At 34.4% G+C, this 21,101-nt stretch overlaps 2 protein-coding genes across 2 annotated transcripts; both read left to right on the top strand.

Annotated features, from left to right (window-relative positions):
* Window positions 1-598: 598 nt before the first annotated feature.
* On the top strand, window positions 599-3,397 carry LOC133200700 (RING finger protein 151-like). The gene is made up of 6 exons (XM_061336465.1): window positions 599-681; window positions 825-933; window positions 1,174-1,220; window positions 1,569-1,635; window positions 2,006-2,144; window positions 2,866-3,397. Exons 1-6 carry the CDS (start codon window positions 638-640, stop codon window positions 3,006-3,008), a joined length of 549 nt encoding a protein of 182 aa, XP_061192449.1. The 5' UTR covers window positions 599-637; the 3' UTR covers window positions 3,009-3,397.
* A 3,174-nt stretch (window positions 3,398-6,571) lies between these two features.
* Window positions 6,572-19,554, top strand: LOC133200897 (galactoside 2-alpha-L-fucosyltransferase Sec1-like). The gene is made up of 4 exons (XM_061336713.1): window positions 6,572-6,642; window positions 7,041-7,134; window positions 17,523-17,594; window positions 17,801-19,554. Exons 3-4 carry the CDS (start codon window positions 17,579-17,581, stop codon window positions 19,123-19,125), a joined length of 1,341 nt encoding a protein of 446 aa, XP_061192697.1. The 5' UTR covers window positions 6,572-6,642; window positions 7,041-7,134; window positions 17,523-17,578; the 3' UTR covers window positions 19,126-19,554.
* The last annotated feature ends 1,547 nt before the right edge of the window (window positions 19,555-21,101 follow it).

Raw genomic sequence — 21,101 nt, 5'->3', positions numbered from 1 at the left:
TTGCCAGGTACGATTTGACCCATAAAAAATCTTTTCTGGTCATGTGAGCGTTTAAAAAAATGAAAGAGTATTCAATTAAGGTAAAAACATCAGAAACCGTGATTTTTCCGCCACATTCAATTTCAGTTTTTACTGACAGTGACACTGTTACACTCTTCAGTTAAGGTAAGAAAAGATAAGGATCGAGAGTTTAAGTGTTGATCTAACAACGTTAATTATAGAGTTACATGTACTTATTTATCAGCTGTTTATCTTATAAGGTTGAGAGAGAAAGAGAGAGAGCGAGTATACTTTTTAATCCATAAGAGTTTTAAGAATAAAAACATAAAGACCAATTTAGATCTTTGCCAGTATGAGGTAGAAGAATTATAACTTTATGCTAGGCTAAGATTTTCACCTGATATCTTTCTCATTAATCACAGGGGCTTTCTCCTGTGGTGTTAAAATAATTATTTAAAACCATATACCAACTACTATAAAACTACATTAGTTGGTATATAATTTTTAACAAATATTTTCTTATACTTCGGGAGCAAGCCCCTATGCACTAATTTAAAAAAAGGAATAAAAGATCGATTCATTTCTTGCATAGATTTACCATTTATAATAGATACACATATAATTTGCCATCGGAAGAATGACAAAAAGACAGAGGGAAGACAGATTTGACAATGAAGTCAGGTAATGTATAGAAATCAGTAGAAATTCCCAGTACAGTACTATAGTACTTAACATACTTCCAGTCATTGAATTTTATCTACTCCTCTCACCACTAAGTAACATTTCAAATATCAAAATATTAATGTAATCATTCACTTTTTCAGATACTTTTTAAACCCGGAATCGGTGAGTGTACATCTGTTTTGTTCAATTTGCCAAGATGTTTTCCAGGACCCCCAACGGGCTCCTTGTGGCCATAGTTTCTGTAGAAAGGTATATTACCTATTGAAGTTAAATCAGGCTTAATTAATGCCAAGTTTCAATTATTATCTTGATATAATATAGCTTACTACCCTCAGTTTAATTGTCAATGTTGATAAATTCATAATACACTGTATTATATTAAATAGTTAAAATTAGGAATTTCCCCCTCTTAAAGATTGTCATAAATCCGCTAAGTATAAGATAATAAGAATTCTCACTGTTTGGGACATTGTTTAAATGTGTTTTCAGTGCATATTACCATGGCTACGACAGAGTCAATCTTGTCCTGAGGACAGGTAAGTTTAATTTTCCATTATTACGTTGTGATTAATACTATTTTAGAAATATTTTGAGTGTAATAAATTTGTTTAAAATTAAATTTAGATAAATGAGTTCCACATTATAGTAATGAATAGCATTTCAAAATTCATTTTAAATGCCATTTAAAATGCAAATTTCAGATTCAAAACTTTCAAGTAATAAATTGTTTGTTTGTATGTTGTTTAACGTCCCTCTCGAGAATTCAAGTAATAAAAGAAAAATAATTATATTCAAGTAATAAAAGAAATATATATATATTTTTTAATTTTCTTGACTATATTTGGTAATTCGATTTTTTTTTTGGTTTATTTTCTCATTTACAGGAAGCCTGTCAAAGAGAAACAATTGCATCATGACTTTATTTTGGAAAACATCATAGGAGATCAAATGGTACGTAAGAAAACAGAAAAAAAAATACAGAGGTAAATAGAGCTTGTACGAACGTTTTATCTCGAAGAAATGTTTTTGAATGACAGATGGAATTAGCACTTTTGTTAATCCTACATATTGATTATCTTTACTTGGTATTAGCAGCATGTTTTATTATTTATACGTAGCTGTGCTTTATCAATACCTTTACTGCTGTATAAAATCTGTTCTTTTTTAATGTTAATGGCTTCAAATATCTCTGTGAAGGATCTTAGATTAGGCATGATAAAAAAAAGTAATTATAGTTGGTAGACGATTTTTAAAATTAAGAATTGATTGATATCCTCACATACCTTAGATTGGCACGTCTTTCCTGTTTGGGATATTACAGGTGGCGTGTCCATACCGGAAGTCAGGGTGTGACTATGTAGGACAGCTGCAGTTACTGGCATCTCACAAGAAAACTTGTAACTTTAACCCCATCAATCTTCCTGATTTTCTCAAGGCCACTGACAGCGTTTGTGGAATTGGTAATTGTTCGAAATTTCAAAATACAAACTTGTCAAAAATTGACCACTCCTTGAACTTAAAAACACTAAATATCTTTTAAAGATTATTACTTGAACGTAGGACCATATAGATTTTACTAAATTCATATCTGGCTAAGATGAGCATAGAAGATATAATTTTTGTCTGATAATTTTATTGTTTTTATGGTCATGAAGCCAGGTGAGCTTAGAAAATAATAATCGTTTTTATTACCATTTTGTCAAATTGTCATTGTAAAATATATGTTCTTTAAATGTAAATATACGATTTTACAAGATGTTAAAAAAATCCGCCCAAAACAAGGAAAAAACCTTTCATATCAAGCTTCAAAGAGTGTCAAAAAGTCCACATCCATTCCTCCCCATTCCTCAGTGAAAGCCAAGTTTTACATTCGACAATCAGAAAATTTCCATTCTGTAAGAAGGAGTCAATATTTATCAAAAGAAAGGAGGGAAAAAATGAATATATATAATTTTAAGAGAACATTCAATTTATATCTCTTTCCCTTTGAAAAACATATTCCCTTGGATTAGATATCCCTAATATAGAATAATCTTCAACTTCGTATATATGCGTGTATACTTATTTTTTGTGTACTTGATGTCTGGTAAGCTCGATGACTCATAGGCTTATTTGATTTAGATCTGTTTGCTCACCTTTCTATTCCATTTGCTTCATAGCTGCAATGCTTCTATTTCATAGACGAATTGAGTGTTGATGAGGAGTCGTCTATTCCAACCCCCGGTAAACCCTCCCTCAAAATGAGACTGTTTCAAGCTGGTGACAGCAGGAAAGAATTGCTCATGTCCATGTTTGATAAGAAGAAAAGCAGCAGTATCTCGTGACGGCAGTCATTCAGACTGGACTGACAGATTCTCATATCAATCGGTGGTAAAGAAAACTTGTGTTTTTCCACTGACAGTTTGTTTAGCAGCGGCAGGGCAATCACTGCACGTTTAGGGGGTAAATTCTCCTCACCATATAACAATATCTCACTTCAAAAAACGCTATAAATTAGAAAAAAAAACTTACTAAATATGTTTTCTATCCCTGTTTTTCAAGTAAGGTGGTGTCAGAAACATGAATATCAATGGATGATGACAGTTGTAATCTAATGACAACAGTGTGAAATAATGGTCACAAATAACGGAACGTACAAGATTCAAAGAAAGGAGTTTTTCTTCCAATTATAAATTTTTTTTTTTTTGATTTCAGTGAGTTCGTTTTCAGAATAAAAGAGTATACATGTGACTAGAACGTCCTTGTTTTCTCAGATTCATATCAGTTTCATATTAGTTTCTCTATCTTTGTACTTTGGTATGCTCAAAGCTTTACTCTTACTGGCGGGGCTGAAAATACAGTTTGGTGGTTTATATATGCGTTATAATATTAAAGATATATCTCACAGACGCCCCTCATATAAAGGTTCAGCAGGAAATGCAAGCCTGCGAGATGATTTTAGAAAAGTCAGGGTCCTATAGTCTGCTTTGTAAGTATATTTACAATGTAAATCGAATGGTTTAAATAAATTAGAACTCTGAAGCTTCATTTCATCTCAAGTTTCGTCTATTTCCAAGGTTACTTCACTAGAGGTTTAAATTCCAGTGTGTAATACCCCAAGATTTAAACTACTAGTCAGTAATCAGTATATTAACTAGTGATGGGAATCGGTAAGAATTTCATAATCGATGATCGGGCTACTGTAACTAACTAATTATCAATTATAATCGGACATTTACAAAGTCTGTCAATTTAGTTTATTAAATGGTAAGAATGGTTGAATAACTACTTTCTGTGGTGGTCCAGCTGTAGATGGAATAATCTGTGTCTCGGGACAACCCCTAGTCCTTAGGACAATATCATTTTAACAATAGAATGTTCTATTTAGTCAAGCTGGTTCTACGTTCATTTTGTAGAATCCAAAGTACGTCCATACCCCGGAATGAGCGTTGTTACCCGTGTGAATACAATGTCCCTTCGTCTGCGCCATTATGATACACAAATAAGTTAACAGACAAGTCGCGGCTGGAATATTTGGCTTAAAAACTATTACGCTTGTAAAAAAAATACACAACCCAATTAAGCAGAATAAAAATATTGTAATCGAGCGCTTGGATTATGCCAGCAATTGACTGATTTTCGATTATAATCGATGATTGGAACACCACTAATATTAACCCAACATCCCGATCAATGATATACTAAGTACGTGAAAACGTGAGGCCATTTTTGAGATTTTGAGTTTTCAACATCCTTGTTTTCTTTCAAATTAAAATAAAACAGTAAATAAGTAATTATACAAAATTATTCCTGTATTTTATCTGATTATATGCTGTGTGTCTTGTGTGAAAACTTATACTACATTACTGTATTGTACTCCAACGTACCTTTTTAAAATTACCTTTTTTCAATATCATAGGAGGAATCCACTTTTCCGCTTGAAACCTAAAGTTTATTACTACAACTAATTGTAGGTTCGTAACACTACTTTCGACGACTAGATCTAATCATGAAATTATCAATTACATAGAACTGAATATTACGTTAGCATAATTTACAGATTAAAAGAATACAGTTTGAAGCATTTCAGACATGTCTTAGTGGTGGAGTCAAGATGGCCAAAATGGAAAATAAATAATGATCTACGCACGCTAACTTTCAATTCCCGCCTAAATTTCACACCTATTTCAACATAATTTTCAAAATTTTCCTTGCAAAAAGGTATTGTTTTTAACAAGTAAGGAAGTTAGCTTTCCACTTCATTTTTCTCTCACCTTAAGGATTTTAAATAAACACATAAATATATTAAATAATTTAATAATAATATAGATAACAAATATAACTTGTACTGAATTAATTTATGATCAACATCTCCACACCCAGCAAATTTCTACATTCTGTAACTTTCTGAAAATCTGAAATTTGAATTAAGGGCTTGTTTTACAAAAACACTTATGACTAAAACTAAGCGCTTTTGCAATTTATTTTAATCTTTACGTTGTATAAATTGTTATTCTATACTTAGAACTTATGACTAAAACTAAGCGCTTTTGCAAATTATTTTAATCTTTACATTGTATAAATTATTATTTTATACTTTATATGAAAAAATTAGTTAGGTAATTTTATTAAAGCAAAATCTCACAAAATTATTCAGTGATGAGAATTAAAAACTATCATGTTAAAAATTTTTAAGAATTAGTCGTAAGTTCTTTTATAAAATGGGCCCCAAGAGTTCAGATTTGCAACTGCTGGCATAGGCATAGTTTAATCCCTCCATCCTCAACCTCCCCCATATTTTCTCTTGTTTTAATTAGTGTTGCTGTTGTTTATTGATAAGAATGAAACTTTTGTCCCGAAGAAAAATTTTACCCTCTAATTTGAAATTGCTTGTAGGTCATGAAAAAAGATTATAATAGGTTTTAATTTCAGAAGTGAAAAGACTTAAGAGCAATTAGGAAGAATAGTATGCAGAAGATTTATGCATTACTGAAAGAGCTAGCATACAATTTTACTGAAAAAATTGCAATTAAAGAAAAATAATGCATTTATTTACAGTAGAACACCTTGGCACATACATGTGGCTTCATTCAACATTGAAATCAACTCACATTTACCTGTAAAATCTAATGATACACCTGAGTTACTTCGTGACCTAGATTCAAACCTAATGTGATACTTGTTAGACCAAATTGTATACCCTATTGAGCTATCCAGCAAGCTATTGAAAACTTTACCGGTATTTTGTAATTCGCTGTAACATTGTGGGAATTCATTCATCGTATTTGGATGTAGTCCACTATCAGTCAAGATCATGAAACAGACTTACGTCAAAATTTCAATCATCGGTAAAATATTCATATATTTTTTTTTTATTATGAACTTGCAGTTAAAACAATTTGGTGATGCAATATTGAAAAAGATTGTCATTTTGGACTGATCTGCTTCTACCTCATTTCAGAGAAATATATAGAATCTGGCTTAAGCTTGAGATGTTTCATGATCCTGGGGCCAGATCCCGCATGACTTATTTAGTGAAATAAAAACCACCCGCTGTCAACACAATTGCTTGTGGAATGAGGTTCCCTTTTCAGTAGCGAGGTCTATATAAGCCGAGTAAATTACATCACAATATCAGTACTGAGAGACTGGCTATCAATACAAAGAGTTTTAATTTTGATCCTGGATCGGATTTTATATCTTTATTATAACCAAAAGAAGAAAAAAACCACATTTATCTGAACTTCATAATTCGACTTTACTGACCATCTTTCTTGCTTATAAGTTATTGCATCCCTTTTGGAGATGGGGATGGTTATGACATCTGTGGGATCAAAACTGGAAATAAACTATAGTAGCATCGAATACAAAAATCTCGCATAAACCGTGATACATGTGCAAAGCAAGTCCGAGACCCACCTCGTACCTGTAAGAATGCAGGTGTACTGCAGATTGTGGTCTGGTTAATAATCTACCCAGGTAAGATACATGTATACTGTTGATTTATGATTAGCTTTCTATTCTACACTTCTTACGCATTAACTGTACACAAACTATTGGTAAGCATTGGCGTGTAATAATCAATTTCACAATGTGGGTATCCCCCGGTAAATATATTGATTTTAGCATCTCCATGTACCTGAGTTCTGCTATATTAATACCCGGCGTCGTGATTTCTTGTTCTCTATTATCGAGTTTAAAATATAGCTCTTAAATATGTAGCTCGTCATTCATATAAACTTCACATAAGACAAAGGGACAGACATATGTTACTGGATCAATGAATCCTCAGAACTGATGTATAATACAATATACCTGTCATTGGTGAGAAATCGAACGGGTGTACACGTGTTGTCTTGACACTCCTAACTGTACAGTTGTAGGTTTGAACATCTCCATCCTCGATAAGAACTTCCTTTTCCAATGAATGACGATCACCCTCCATTATGAGGATCTCTCTCCTCGTGTAAGGTAAGAACCACAATTATTTATTAATATCTAATGGCGAGTTCTGACTTGAGTTCTGCAGATGGACATTGGACATTTATTTATGTATTTAAGCTCAGAACATGTTTGAGTATTTCTTGAATTATGTGCATTTGTTATAAAAATAGGTCTGTTGATTTAGTATGACAGTTTGGGTAACGATACTGAATTGCTGGCTTTTATTAGCCTCTATGTTTGCATTACCTCTATCAATGACAATTTACAGCACCTATATAAAAGCTGTAAAATACGAGTTATATGTAGGATATAGCCGGAAAATAAACCCTTGTTTCAGCATGTTGTTTTGTTGGGTGAATTTATTCTATAGTGTTTCATTTTCCTCATTACACACGACACTATTTCCGTACATCATCATAGATCTGAGTCTTGTTAATCCTTTGTGCATTTGATAAACTGATAGATACAAAGATCAACAGATAGGAAAATACCACAATATGGATATCTTAACATTAATAAAAACAAAAAAAAAACAAACAAAAAAAACAAAAACAAAACAAAAACAAAACAAAACAGAGAAACAAAATCAGAGGCTAAACTACAACCATCGAAAACTTATTTAACTGTGAAGTCTTTCACTACTGGCGGAAGGAAGCTCCATCGTCAAGGATGTGTTCATGCTCCTATGTAATATACATAAGTACCTTAATTGTACACAGTGTTTCATAATAACTATACATCTTAAACACTAAGGATTGATGTACGTAATTAAATGCCTATTATCTGACCCCTTTGCTCTCTATATATAGCAAAATTAAATGTGTCTAATCATTTAATGAATCCAATTGGCACGCACTGATTTCCTGAATTTATATTTCCTTGTAAATAACCAAAAACTCCATGGTATGCCTAAGGAGCTACACATGCACGTTTCTATTTTGTTCAGGAGATATTTTATAGTGATCTAAATGCCCGATCATAGGATTTATTGACATTTGTGGATCTAGAAGGGGGGGGGGTCTGGGATTTTCATAGTTATAAAATTTCTATGTTAAGTAACAAAAAGATTCCTTGGAACCCCCCCTCCCCAGGGAAAGCGGACCCCGTGTAAAATGGTAAAGAAAGTCATGTTTACGAAGAAAATCTACATTAAATTTTTTTTGGAGTTGGTGTCGAATCCCCCCCCCCCCCTCCGGAAAAAAAAATCCTTGGCATGAATGATATTATTCATTAGCCAAAACTAATAACTAATAGGTATACGGTAAATATATATAATGTATAGGCACAGTTCACCCATGAACATAAAAGTCTCTTGACGTAGGCACGTTGTATCGTTTTTGAAAGTGGGAGGGAGGGGGCAACTCACTTGAAAAACTTGGGGAAAACTACAACAAAAGGTAGTGGGGACCATTCTTTCAATGAACATTTTCAATATAGTAGAAGGTTATGTTTCGATAAAATGGGGAATGGGAGGAGGGGGCAGCCCCCCCCCCCCACCCCCAATACTACGTGCCCGTGACGATATAATATATTATATGATAGCTCTTTTTTGAGATTGCATGTTTTAAAAAAAATAGTGAATACTTGAACAGAGTTCTTAATTTATACGCGTAATGAATCATTGAAAACGCCTAAGTAAATGTACACCGTAAGGTTACTGGTGCTATAGTCTCTGTGAATTGCGCGTTTCAAAAAAAAATTATATGTGAACTCTTGAAGAGATATCCATTAAGGATGTTACATAGAATTTATTAATTTCAGACCATAATTAAGAATGGAGAATGCTTGAATCTTGAGTATTGAGCACACCCAGGATGTCTTTATATAGGAATAACAGGAAATGTGATCCAAAAAGTTTCATTCATTTTCCCCCTTTATTTTGCCTCGCTTGAACAAGTAAATGGTTCATATAAACTTTTCTGTTTTCTTTTTTTCTGTCTGTATTTCGTATGTATTTGGTACGAAAGCCTATTAGGATCAAACTACGGTGAAAAAAATTTAAAAGGCGTTATAACGTCTTTTCAAAAGGCGTAATAACGCAAATAAAGGCGTAATTACGCCTTTCTAAAAGGCGTTATAACGCAAAAAAGGCGTAATTACGCCTTTTGAAAAGGCGTTATTACGCCTTTTAAAAAGGCGTTATTACGCCTTTCCAAAGGCGTTACTAGTATTACGCCTTTCTTAAAGGCGTTATTACGCCTCTTATTTTTCAATACATGACTTACTTACCCCACCCTGGGGACTGATTATAATTGGAAAAAAGATTTTTAAATGTGTAAAATATTTTCAGTGTTAAACCAACTTAGTCCTTCTCTGATGACAGACACCTTTACCAAGGTGCATGGATTTCAGAAATTTGGTTGAAGGCTAATTGCTCATTATACCTATGCAAATAGTTTGCCTGTTTTTTTCCAAGAGGAGAGAAAAATATTTCAAATTTGACATGAATTTTTAATACATGGCTAGTAAAGCCCAAAACTGGCTCTGCCTGTATCCTGGATTTTCAAAAGTAGAGTGTTGACTTCTCTTAATACGCATGCAAACAGCTGTCTGCGAGATGATTGTGCAGGAATATAGAAAATACTATAATTTCTAATATTAAAACTATAATCTAAATATTGCATAAATAAAAATGGCTTTGGTTCAGTCTTTCATATATTTATTATTTTTAAATAACGCCTTTCCATTTTTGGATATAACTCCTATTCAAACAGGCCGGTAGTACGAATGCGAGTGGAGGGGGGGGGGGGGGTTCCCCCACCCCATTTTTGGGAGAATAGTCTTGCTATAGTTCATTTATTGATTGCTTGGTCCCTTAACATTTTGTCGCAGTATGGTTAAACTCGGGCAAGTCACTGCATTTAAAAAAAGTTTTACCGAAAAGTTAGATAAAGATTCCCCTCAAGTTGAGCCAGTTTATTTTTTTCGGGGGGGGGGGGTTGTTTCTTGTTTTTTTGTTTGCTTGTCAATTTTATGAGAGAATGCCCCCCCCCCCCCTCACTTCAAAAGCACGGGCCTGTCAAAGGCATAATGATGGCTCTTCAAAAGGCATAATAACGCCTTTTGGAGAGGCGTATTAATGCCTTTTAGAAAGGCGTAATAACGCCTTTTAAAAAGGCGTAATAACGCCTTTTGGAAAGCCAGGCGTTATAACGCCTTTTAATTTTTTTTTACCGTAGTTTGATCCTAATAAGCTTTCGTAATTTGGTCATATGTTCGACTGTTTTCGCCAAAGCCACAGAATCAATTTAAAATTAGCTGCATAGAGATATGTGGCTCACTGGTCTAAAAAAAACATTAGGATGTACGACCAGAGAACTACATGTTTATATATCCATTGAAAAAAAGTAATTACATATATTAAATGCATATACGTAACGTTTCTCGAGTTACATCTCCTTATATATATGTCATCTTTAAAAATGTTTGTTCCATATTCTACAACAAAGCATTCCAAACAACCGTTGTTATTGGCTCTCATTTGCATTACTGATTTCGATTAATTTTTTTTGGGGGGGGGGGGTGAAATGGGGTGGGATGGGTTGATGAGTCTGTTTGTTATTAAATCATTATGGGAAGGTGTATGTGACACCTAATAATTTAGATGTGAAAGAGATAAGTATTACACCTTTATGGGTAAAGGTAAGAGATTGAGGTGTGACACACCTATTTACATAGGTGTGATAGTGATATATATGTGTTACACCTTTATAGTTAGGTAAGAGATTGATGTATAACACACGTATTTGTGTAGATATGAAAATGATTTGTTTAGTACCTTTATGGGTAGGTAAGAGCTAGATTGACTTGTGATATGTCTCTTTGGGTAGGTGCGAGATTAATGAATGCCGGGCTGCCGCACACCTTCATTGGATAGTAATTTGATGCGAAATCATTATTTGTAGTGAAGAAACTTTAAACAGCTGTCTCAGACTTGAGATGATGTTAAAATATTTGCACAGATTTTTTTTTTAATTGAAGCGCTGTTATTTTGAATCTCACACATAGCAAATGATACGAGGGCCGACTATTTATCAGTCCGACGTATTTTTATGTAGAACGTCCAGTGACTCGTGTACAGTTTGAAAGTACACATGTATAGTCTTTTACTATATACCCAACTGTTTGTCACTCAGTTTTACTGTTGAATTTATGCAATAACGTGACGGTGTGATCCGACGTTCCGGATCACCACACTGTGGTTTTCTGAATCCATATCACCCCTCTCTGAAACTGATGACGTAGTACACAGATAAATGACGTTTTTATTCTCGCGCATCAAAAAGTTCCTTGACAAAATGGTTTGCTTATAATGTTTAAAAGTTATGCAATTGATCCAAAAAGTTTTTTTTTATTATATTTTGCTAGTTGTAAAGGGGGTATATAATAAATTTATCATTATAACAGTAACTTGATCCGAAGAGCCGTATCACGTCTCGTTGACAGGCGCGGATCATCAGATCAAACGAGACGCGAAGCGTCGAGTTTGATCTGATGATCCGCGCCTGTCAACTTGACGTGATACGACTCTTCGGATCAAGTTACTTTTATAATAATATATATATTCATTGTTTCTGATCAGGATTTTGCTTGATCATTATAAATTAATTTCTTAGAAGCCTCCTATAGAACTTCGATTAAGTGGAAGGGGGGGGGGAATGGGGGACATGATCCTCCCTATTTATTACCTGAAAATAAAAGTATAACGTTAGTCTTTGGGCTTAAACACAGACTGGGGTCGTTTGATTTCGTTACGATAGTTCTTTTTGTAAACTGACTTGAACACCCATTGCCAATGGCCCATTCAACTATTAAAAAGTAGGCTACATGTTCATGATACATCGTGATCCTCTTTCTTTTCTACATATTATTTGCAAGTTTTCTCCCTTTGTCATCATCATGACGTCATAGCACGATGGAGGTAGGTTTATATATATTACTATAACAGTAACTTGATCCGAAGAGCCGTATCACGTCGAGTTGACAGGCGCGGATCATCAGATCAAACGAGACGCGAAGCGTCGAGTTTGATCTGATGATCCGCGCCTGTCAACAGGACGTGATACGGCTCTTCGGATCAAGTTACTGTTATAATGATAAAATTTATTAATAAATATACCCCCTTTACAACTAGCAAAGTAAAATAAAAGGAAACTTTTTGGATCAATTACATAACTTTTATCCATTAAACAAACCATTTTGTCAAGGAACTTTTTGATGCGCGAGAATAAAAACGTCATTTATCTGTGTACTACGTCATCAGTTTCAGAGAGGGGTGATATGAATTCAGAAAACCACAGTGTGGTGATCCGGAACGTCGGATCACACCGTCACTTGATTGTGTGAATTCAACAGTAAACTGAGTGACAAACAGTTGGGTATATAATAAAAGTTGTTATCTTCTTTATCATTCTATTTTGTTTTCCTAGAACAGAATGCAGTGATTGTTGTTTATTAGCTTTTGGTCCCCTTTGACGTGCAGGGGAAATCGAGACGAATAGATCTAGAGCGGCATTATGGACATTTGTGTTTAATTCGTTTCATATTGGTTATCCTAGCTACATGTATATCAGATATCTGTCCGAGTTCTAAGCTTATCGATACATTTTTAGCTCTACTGGTCAGAGACCAGAAGAGCTTATGCGATAGTAAGTTGTCCGTCCGTCTGTCTGTCTGTAAACAATTTTTTAAAATGCTACTTCTCCTACAGTTTTGGTCTGATTTCAATATAACTTGGCACACAAGTAGACTACACTAAGATACATAATTCTGTATATCGGTTTTTGATTTCGATGAACGGTGTTGCCATGGTTACTAAAAATAGAAATTTCTGTGAAATACATTCAAAATGCTACTCTTCCTAGAGTTTTGGTCTGATTTCAGTATAACTTGGCACACAAGTAAATTACACTAAGATACATAATTCTGTTTGTCGGTTTTTGATTTCGATGAACGGTGTTGCCATGGTTTCTAAAAATAGAAATTTCTTTGAAATACATTCAAAATGCTACTCCTCCTACAGTTTTGGCCTGATTTCAATATAATTTTACACACAATTAGATTACACTGAGATGCATAATTCATTTTTTTTTTTTGATTTTGGTGAAGTGTTGCCATGGTTACAAAAATTGAATTTCTTTGATATACTTTCAAAACATTACTTTGCCTACAGTTTGGTCTAATTTTAATATAACATGGCATGCAAGTAGACTACACTGAGATACATGATTGTCTTAATTGTTTTTTTTTTAATTTTGACGAATAATGTTGCCATGGTAACTAAAATCGAAATTTCTCTAAACTTCTTTTAAATGGCTACTCTTTCTACAGTTTTAGTCTGATTGCAATTCATCTTGCCACAAAAAGAGAGTAAAACAAGGATTACTATTTATTTATTGGTGTTGCAAAGTTTCAAGTCCAAGTGCTACTTTTCTCTTCCTTTATTGTTATAAGTACAAACCAGTAGAGCTACAGTCTCAACAGAGACAGAGGTTAAAAATATAATTAAAATACAACTATTATAGAAGTGAAATTTATTTTATATGAAATACATTAATTATGTAGAGAAACAAATGTAACCCTTATTAAAGGCTTAACGTTACGGTGTAAAAGTTCAGAGTTGATTAGGCCTAGTTCCTTGACACACTTCGTTAAGCCTTTACCTATCTTTTTGTGTTGCCTGCAGAGGAGCGACACTTAGGGATCACTTTGCCCGGCGTCTCTCTGTCTGTCAGTCCGTCCGTCTGTAACTTATATCTTGAGAACTGTTAAAGGTAAGGATTTGATATTATGCTCGTTTATTGCTCGGAAGAAGAGCTTTTGCAAAATACCAGGTTTACCGACTTGGTGACCTTTAAACTTGACCTTTGACCTATTTTCAAAATACACCATAGTGCCGATATCTATTAGGCTTACATATTCTTTGACTTTTTAGAGGTAAGTTTATGCTACTTGGAAGGTGCATTGTTTGTAGTAATACATGTTGAAAAATATCAGCATTACAGTCTACCTGACCTTGACCTTTTTCCAAGAATTCTCTGAACAGCGGTTATATCATATGAATTTTGAGAAGTGTTGCTTTGTTAACTAGCATTTATAAACATGCTTATAACCTACTCGCATTTATTCTCAAATCTATTTAATAAATAACTTTAAATAACCACACAAACTGAAATTTAAGAAATTTAAATGCATTCTGTTAGCAATCGGAAATCACTCGGCCTCTTTCGTCAACCACGATAAAATCTCGGTTTTTGTCGACTTGACGGAAAAGGCCGAGTGATGTTCTCGACTTGAAGGAAAACTCCATGTGATTTTCCGATTGCTCTATCAGTTGTCTTTTAAAATTAAACGGGATCAGTATACCGACGTTTGATAGTGAATCTCGGGAATGGTTGAAAAATTGCTTTGATAATTTTTTTCCTCAAATGGCCCTCTTGCGCACCAACTAATTTATCGAAACCAATTGCGCACCTTTTGGGTGCTGATATATGGTTGGCGGTCAACGAGGTTGGAACAGAGATGATGACCCTGTCTCTCAGACGATATCAAGCAAGATGTCTAACATGTTGCCTTGTAGTCACTTAGTGCTTTGGCATCGTATCCGGTCCATCACACTTCCGGTTGCCACAATTTTACGGTACAATCAGTCGTGTGGTTTCTATTAAATGTCGCGTTTACCCACAGAAGAATTTTTACGTACCTTCTTAATCTAGTCAAAGTACTTTTCAAACAATAAAAAAAAATTTTTTTTGAATAATCTTTAAATAAACATCTCCAAGGAAACACGTTGCAGACACTATACCAACTGCCCTACACCGCTCTTCTGTCTCTTCTATGGTCAAACGCTGCATACCCAGTCATGTTTTTTCCTGAGTTTTGCAAATCTAAAGAACACAAGTTTCAAAGTAAAAAAAAATGGAAATTAATTTCTCTTAAGCCTGTGAGCACGATTTTCATTCAGTTCTATGAACTGTCCGTTTGGATAGTTGTAGTTGCCAGATTTAGCTCTGCCTCACAAGCTTAGCTTAGCTTACTTTCTTGCTTGCTTGGGTGCTGAAAACCAGATTTGTACATGTGGTACATTCAGTAAACGTAACAGTGCGGGCTCAATCAAGCTATGGATTTAAGCATCTATGTAATTTTTCTATATATAGTATATTTTGTGTTCGTTGCTTATAAGAAAAGACTTGTGACAATGGGAGTTTTGAGTTTTATCACTGTTTTTTATCTCCTTATTTCACCCAACATGGCGTTCCACTTTATGTCTCTCTTTAAGGTCAGACGATACGTTCCTCAAATATCTGTTTTGTATATCTTTGTATTGTATGAAAAATATTCCAAATTTTAATTACCTTCTGATTTCTAAACTTGTTTCAAATTGTCTTTAAAAAATTGAAACCCTAAAAAATGTGATATTGGCAAATTAAGTTCTTTCCAAAAGGATTTTATAGGAAACAACATCCTCTGGTATCTTGCACAAATTCCTGGTAAGGTACCTCAATTTTTTGCGAGTAAACATGTTAAAGTAGCAATACTTCAATGACAAATTCTTAGAAAAAAATAATATATTATTGAGGAACGTATCGTCTTTCCTAAAATACGTTTTCCTAGAACGGACTGAATACATATAGTTTCTGTTGTGGGTACATCTTGTATTTCATGTTCATTTCATTTAATTGTTTGCAAATATATTTAAAATGCCCACACAATTCTCAATTGTTATATGAACAATAGGGATTTTCTCAGTCGCACTCCGCATGTCGTGTAAACGTTTAATTCGACATTAAGTGACTCCGGCCACACACCCGCCTGGTATTTAGCTCGCTTGGTAAGTCATGCGTGTCACTTTACATACCACAAACAGTGACATGCTGATTTAATCTAATGAATGATCATTGAACAATTCGTCTTCCCTCGGGTGTGGTAGAAATGGACAATGCCCCACTTTCCTGTAAGTAACAATACACAGATATAAACCGTTTTTGATCAGTTTAACTAACAGTATATAGATTTCGAAATAATGGATATTTTTTAAAGAAGAAAAATTTATCTGAATTCATAGACATGTATTTTCTTTTCTCTTAACGAACTATCTTGCCCATACCGTGTTTCCTTTAAATGTACCTGTAAGTGCATGCATTACTTGACTGCACTTAGAACGCATTTTCATTTGTGCTGTGAGGGTCAGATTACTTTCTATATGAGTGTATTATAAAGAGTACACTTCCTTATTAAATGCTGGTTTTGTTTCGGGTTGACAATATATATAAAGCAGGCGTGGTTTCCAACAAACATGTGCTCCACGTAACCTTTGTAATCGACTGGTCGACAAACATGTATTCCCTGTACATTTAACTTAATTGCAATATGTATCTGTACGTAATGGAAACGCACTTTGCTCGGTAAAATATTTTTTTGTGAATTTACGTTTTTCTAACATAATTAGAGATAAATTATTCAAGGCTGATACCTGTCAGATTTGAAAGTTATATACACGTACGAAATGTAGTATTAATGTACACAGGTAGAGTTACCTAAGCAGACGGTGATTCTTCTTAAATATTTGCATGCTAATTTACTTATAAAAGTTTATCTAAACCAATTCTTTATACTTCAATATAATCGCCAAACCTTAAAGTATTAAATGTGACATTAGCGGGAGAAGATTGAGATATGTATCAAAAAATTATTTAGGAGATATACAGCATCCAAGATTTAGCCTTCCTGACTCACTATGGCCCCGTATTACGTAACATATGATCTAAATAGTTGCAGGTTGTTAAGTTAAAGCATTTTTCACCAAAGATTCCTGTATAATATGAAATATATAAAAGAAGAAGGTAAAGAGGGTGCGATGGATGGATAAAAAGTTCATTGAATTTAAGGGGGTGATCACTGAGGGGGAAAAGTCTGATCTCATAGGAATTGGGGGGAGGGGATATAGGCTTTTTGCCTGTGTGTTCCCTGAATGCCTACATTCTTACAGTAAGGGGTATTATGTTGTTCAAACATTTATTTTAAAAGGGAATTCAAAATCTTTAATGATTTTAAATTTAAAATGATTAAGCAAAATATTTTAACGTTAATTATTTAACATGTTACTTTATGGGACTTTTTATAAATTTTTACTCCCGATGCCATATATAGACGTGTAAATGTTAGGCCAATTAAATTTTCCCTCTATTCTTCTACCCCTTAATGCTTCTTTGAAGTCATATGTTGGCATTTAGGTATACAAATATATTTTTGCCTTGAAGGGAATAACAAACTACTTCAATGTAAAAACATGGGTATAATATTTTTGGGATAGTAATCATAACGACATGAGTAATCATCAGGCGTGTTTTGTTTATATACATGTACACAATCAGTTTCTCTCCTACCCTCTAATAATGACTTCTTTTGCTTTTCAGAAAGGTGACATTTTGGTCAGTCGCAATGTTATGCAGAAAGCCGTCCAACTATTTCCATGAACGTAAAACGATGTAAGTACACACCCACCACCCACACACACACACACACACACACACATATTTTAAAAGGAAAAAAAAAATCTTAAAATCATGTCGTATCAGATATTATATATTGAAAAGTAAACTTGAACCATTATTTAGTACACATTTGTGAATAAACTTTAAAAATATGGAAAAGAAGTGTTTTCATCTTGTAGCTTCATCTTTTTTTTTTTTAGATTCGGCATGTATTGCTGCAAGCTTCTTTGCAACCGTTGTAGCTTTCGGTACCCTTATGACGGTGAATCAGAGATTTGGACCCGATCATCTAAAACCTATGAAGATTTTGAAGGTTATTATACAAAGCAATAAGGTATCACCAAACGACGTTATAGAACAAAATTACTTCCGAGATCCGCCTCCAAAAAAGATAGAAATCAATATGACTCAAACATCAGCACGAGGTGCGATCTCAAACACAGCATTATCAATAAATAAGAAAACAGTTCTGTCTCCCAAATCTTTCCCAGCTTTAACTTCGAAAACCAGTATCTCACCTGTGACAAGTACTAAAACTGCCTTCATGGGAGTTTCAAAGCCGTCTTCCATTCCTAAAAGTACATTGACCACTGCCAAGAGTACAATGACCACTACCAAAAGTACAGTGATTACTACCAAGATTACAGTGACTATACCAGTGACCAAGACATCGATCTCACCTACAACGCATGCGCCGTCCAATTTTTATGTGTGCCCTACGTTTATGGGAAGAATTGGAAATAATTTATTTCAGTTTGCCTCTGGGTTTGGCATTGCCGCCTCTAAGGATATGAAATTTGTAATAGCAGAAAATGATCTCATAAACCGGTTGTTTGAATTGAAAAACAGTAAACATCTTCTTATAAGCAAAGATAGACACGAGTGTGCAAAAGCAAAAGTCCGCGGGGAAGGGCGTGCATGTTCCTACGATAAAAATGTAGCAAATTTCAAGCCGGATGCAACGTATCGAGTTGGAAATTATTTACAGTCGTGGAAGTACTTTCATGACGCGGCACAGGAACTCCGAGAGCAGTTGAAATTTAGAATTCATCTTCAGACGAGCGCCAACAATATTATAAAAGGCATATTAAAGAACTATAACACATCTCGAGAAAACGTAACTTTGATTGCTGTTCATGTGCGACGCGGTGACATGGTCAACCATGCGTTTGGTTATTTAGTTGCAACAAAGGAATACTTCGCGAAAGCAGTACAACTCTTTAGCAATTATTCTAGTCCTATTTTCATCGTTTGTTCTAATGATCTTGGGTGGTCTAAAGCAAACTTTCCTAAGAACTACAAGGTTGAATTTATTTCCGGGAATTCAGCGGAAGTAGATTTGGCTTTAATGGCGTCTTGTGATCACATGATATCATCTGTGGGTTCTTTCAGCTGGTGGGCAGGCTGGCTCAATAACGGAACTGTGACGTACTACAAATGGCCGGCAAAGGAGGGTTCTGGTCTTCGAGCACAGTTCAGCTCAGATTATATGGATTATTTTTATCCACATTGGACAGGCTTATAATGAGTGTAAAACAGTATTAATTAAGGCATCAATATTTTAATTGCATAATACAAGTTTTATGTTTAAAATTTTACTGAGATTATTCCCATCCACCTGTAAAAGGTTCTTTTTTTCCTTTCTTTTTTTAAGTTCTATATATTACGCTTGGTTACTTGTTGAATTCTTGTTTCTTTCTAGATTAGATTACTCACCAACATACATGTTTACTCTATATGTAGATATATTGGATGTGTTCATAAAAGGTAAAGAAAACATGAATGAATGTTCCCTTTAATTACTTTTCAAGCCATGACAGGCATTATTAAGAAGGTTCACAGATGGAAACTTGAATTTAATTCTTGTGTATCAACAACTGAAACCCTTAGTTCTGTGATGTACAACTGCCAATGAATAAGAAAATATATCAAAATAAAGAATTTTTGTTGCCGAGTACCTGTAATTTTTATGCCCCTGTATCGAAGATTCGGGGGTATATAGTTTTTGACCTGTCTGTCCGTCTGTCTGTCAGTTTGTCCACAAAAACTTTAACCTTGCCCATAACTTTTGATTGGCTGGAGCTATGGTTTTCATATTTCACCTGTGTATTCCTTGTGACAAGACCTTTCTTTGGGTATCATCATATTTGGAGTTTGACCCAGTTTAGCAAAATCTTACTGAACTTTAACCTTAGCCATAACTTTTGAACGGTGAGTGCCTGGGCTTTCCTACGTAACATGTGTTATCTTTGTGACAAAACCTTCCTTTGGATACAAACAACTTTGACCCTTTGACCTTGACTTTGGAGTTTGACCTTTTTTTGAAAAACTGTAACCTTGGCAATAACTTTTGAATAGTTGGTGCTAGGGCTTTCATACTTCACATATGTAATCCTTGTGACTTTGGATACCATAAACTCTGACCCTTTGACCTTGACCTTGGAGTTTGACCTTCTTTTGGAAAATTTTATCCTTGGACATAACTTTTGAACGGTTCGTGCAAGGGCTTTCATACTTCACATGTGTATTCCTTGTGACAAGACTTTCCTATGGATACCAAAAATTGTAATTCATTGACTTTGACCTTGGAGTTTGACCTTCTTTTGAAAAACTTATACCTTGGCCATAACTTTTGAACAATTGGTAGTACGCCCGCTTTCATTTTTTACATGTGTATTTCTTGTGAGAAGGCAATTCCTTGGACATCATTAATTTTGACCATTTGACCTTTATGTTTGACTTGCTTTTGAAAAACTTAAACCTTTACCATATCTATTCAATGGTAGCTGCTAGGACTTTCATATTTCGCAGGTATATTCCTCGAGACAAGACCTTATTTTGAGTATCAACATGTTTGATATGCATTTGAGAAAGCTTATCCTTTGCTATAAGTTGCCATAGCCCCGCATTAGTGTTTCACAAACACATCTTGTTCTCCTTAGTTTAGAACGACTCTAACATAAGAGCTGTGCATAACCCTGCCAGTTACAATTTTCTCCAATGTTTAATTTTCTGATCTCGCGGGATTACGTTGGATTTCCGAGTTAAGGCCCGTAGGAATCAATGTCGGGAGAGGGGGGCACAACATAAGAAAAAATCTGGACAAATAAATAAATGAAAAAAAAAAAAGAGATCAAATGTTTTTTTTTTTTTTTTGAGGATGCCAAACCATTAATTAGCTTAGTGTTCCTATTTAAAGTATAAAATGACAAAATTATTCAGGGGATACAAATGTAGTTGACTGTTAGTATATTCTGGCAAAATGATGGGGGCGGGCAGGGGGGGGGGGGGGGAGAGGGTTACTATGGGCCTGGAGATTGAATTCTGGTCAGACTCGACAACACCAGGGAAAAAGACAATAAAGTTCAACCTACGTTGCGTTTGTCCTTAAAGGCGAACTTTTTAAAGGGAGCGGTATAAAAAATAACTATTAATAAATTTAAATCGAAAGATCTTGAAATTCGTATTAGATGTGATATGTGATGTCTAGCAATAATAGCA

The sequence above is a fragment of the Saccostrea echinata genome, unplaced genomic scaffold (genome assembly GCF_033153115.1).
Source record: "Saccostrea echinata isolate AGI-Se365-2 ecotype Australia unplaced genomic scaffold, CSIRO_AGI_Sech_v1 ptg000041l, whole genome shotgun sequence".
In the NCBI taxonomy this organism is placed as follows: domain Eukaryota; kingdom Metazoa; phylum Mollusca; class Bivalvia; order Ostreida; family Ostreidae; genus Saccostrea; species Saccostrea echinata.
Note: the sequence above shows the minus strand (reverse complement) of the source record. Positions and strands in the feature narration are given on the sequence as shown.

Excerpts from the sequence above, each read along its gene's own strand:
- LOC133200700 (XM_061336465.1), top strand. The coding sequence starts at position 638 with ATGACAAAAAGACAGAGGGAAGACAGATTTGACAATGAAGTCAG. Across the intron at positions 682-824 it reads AGATTTGACAATGAAGTCAG|ATACTTTTTAAACCCGGAAT; the intron begins GTAATGTATAGA and ends TCACTTTTTCAG. Across the intron at positions 1,221-1,568 it reads CAATCTTGTCCTGAGGACAG|GAAGCCTGTCAAAGAGAAAC; the intron begins GTAAGTTTAATT and ends TCTCATTTACAG.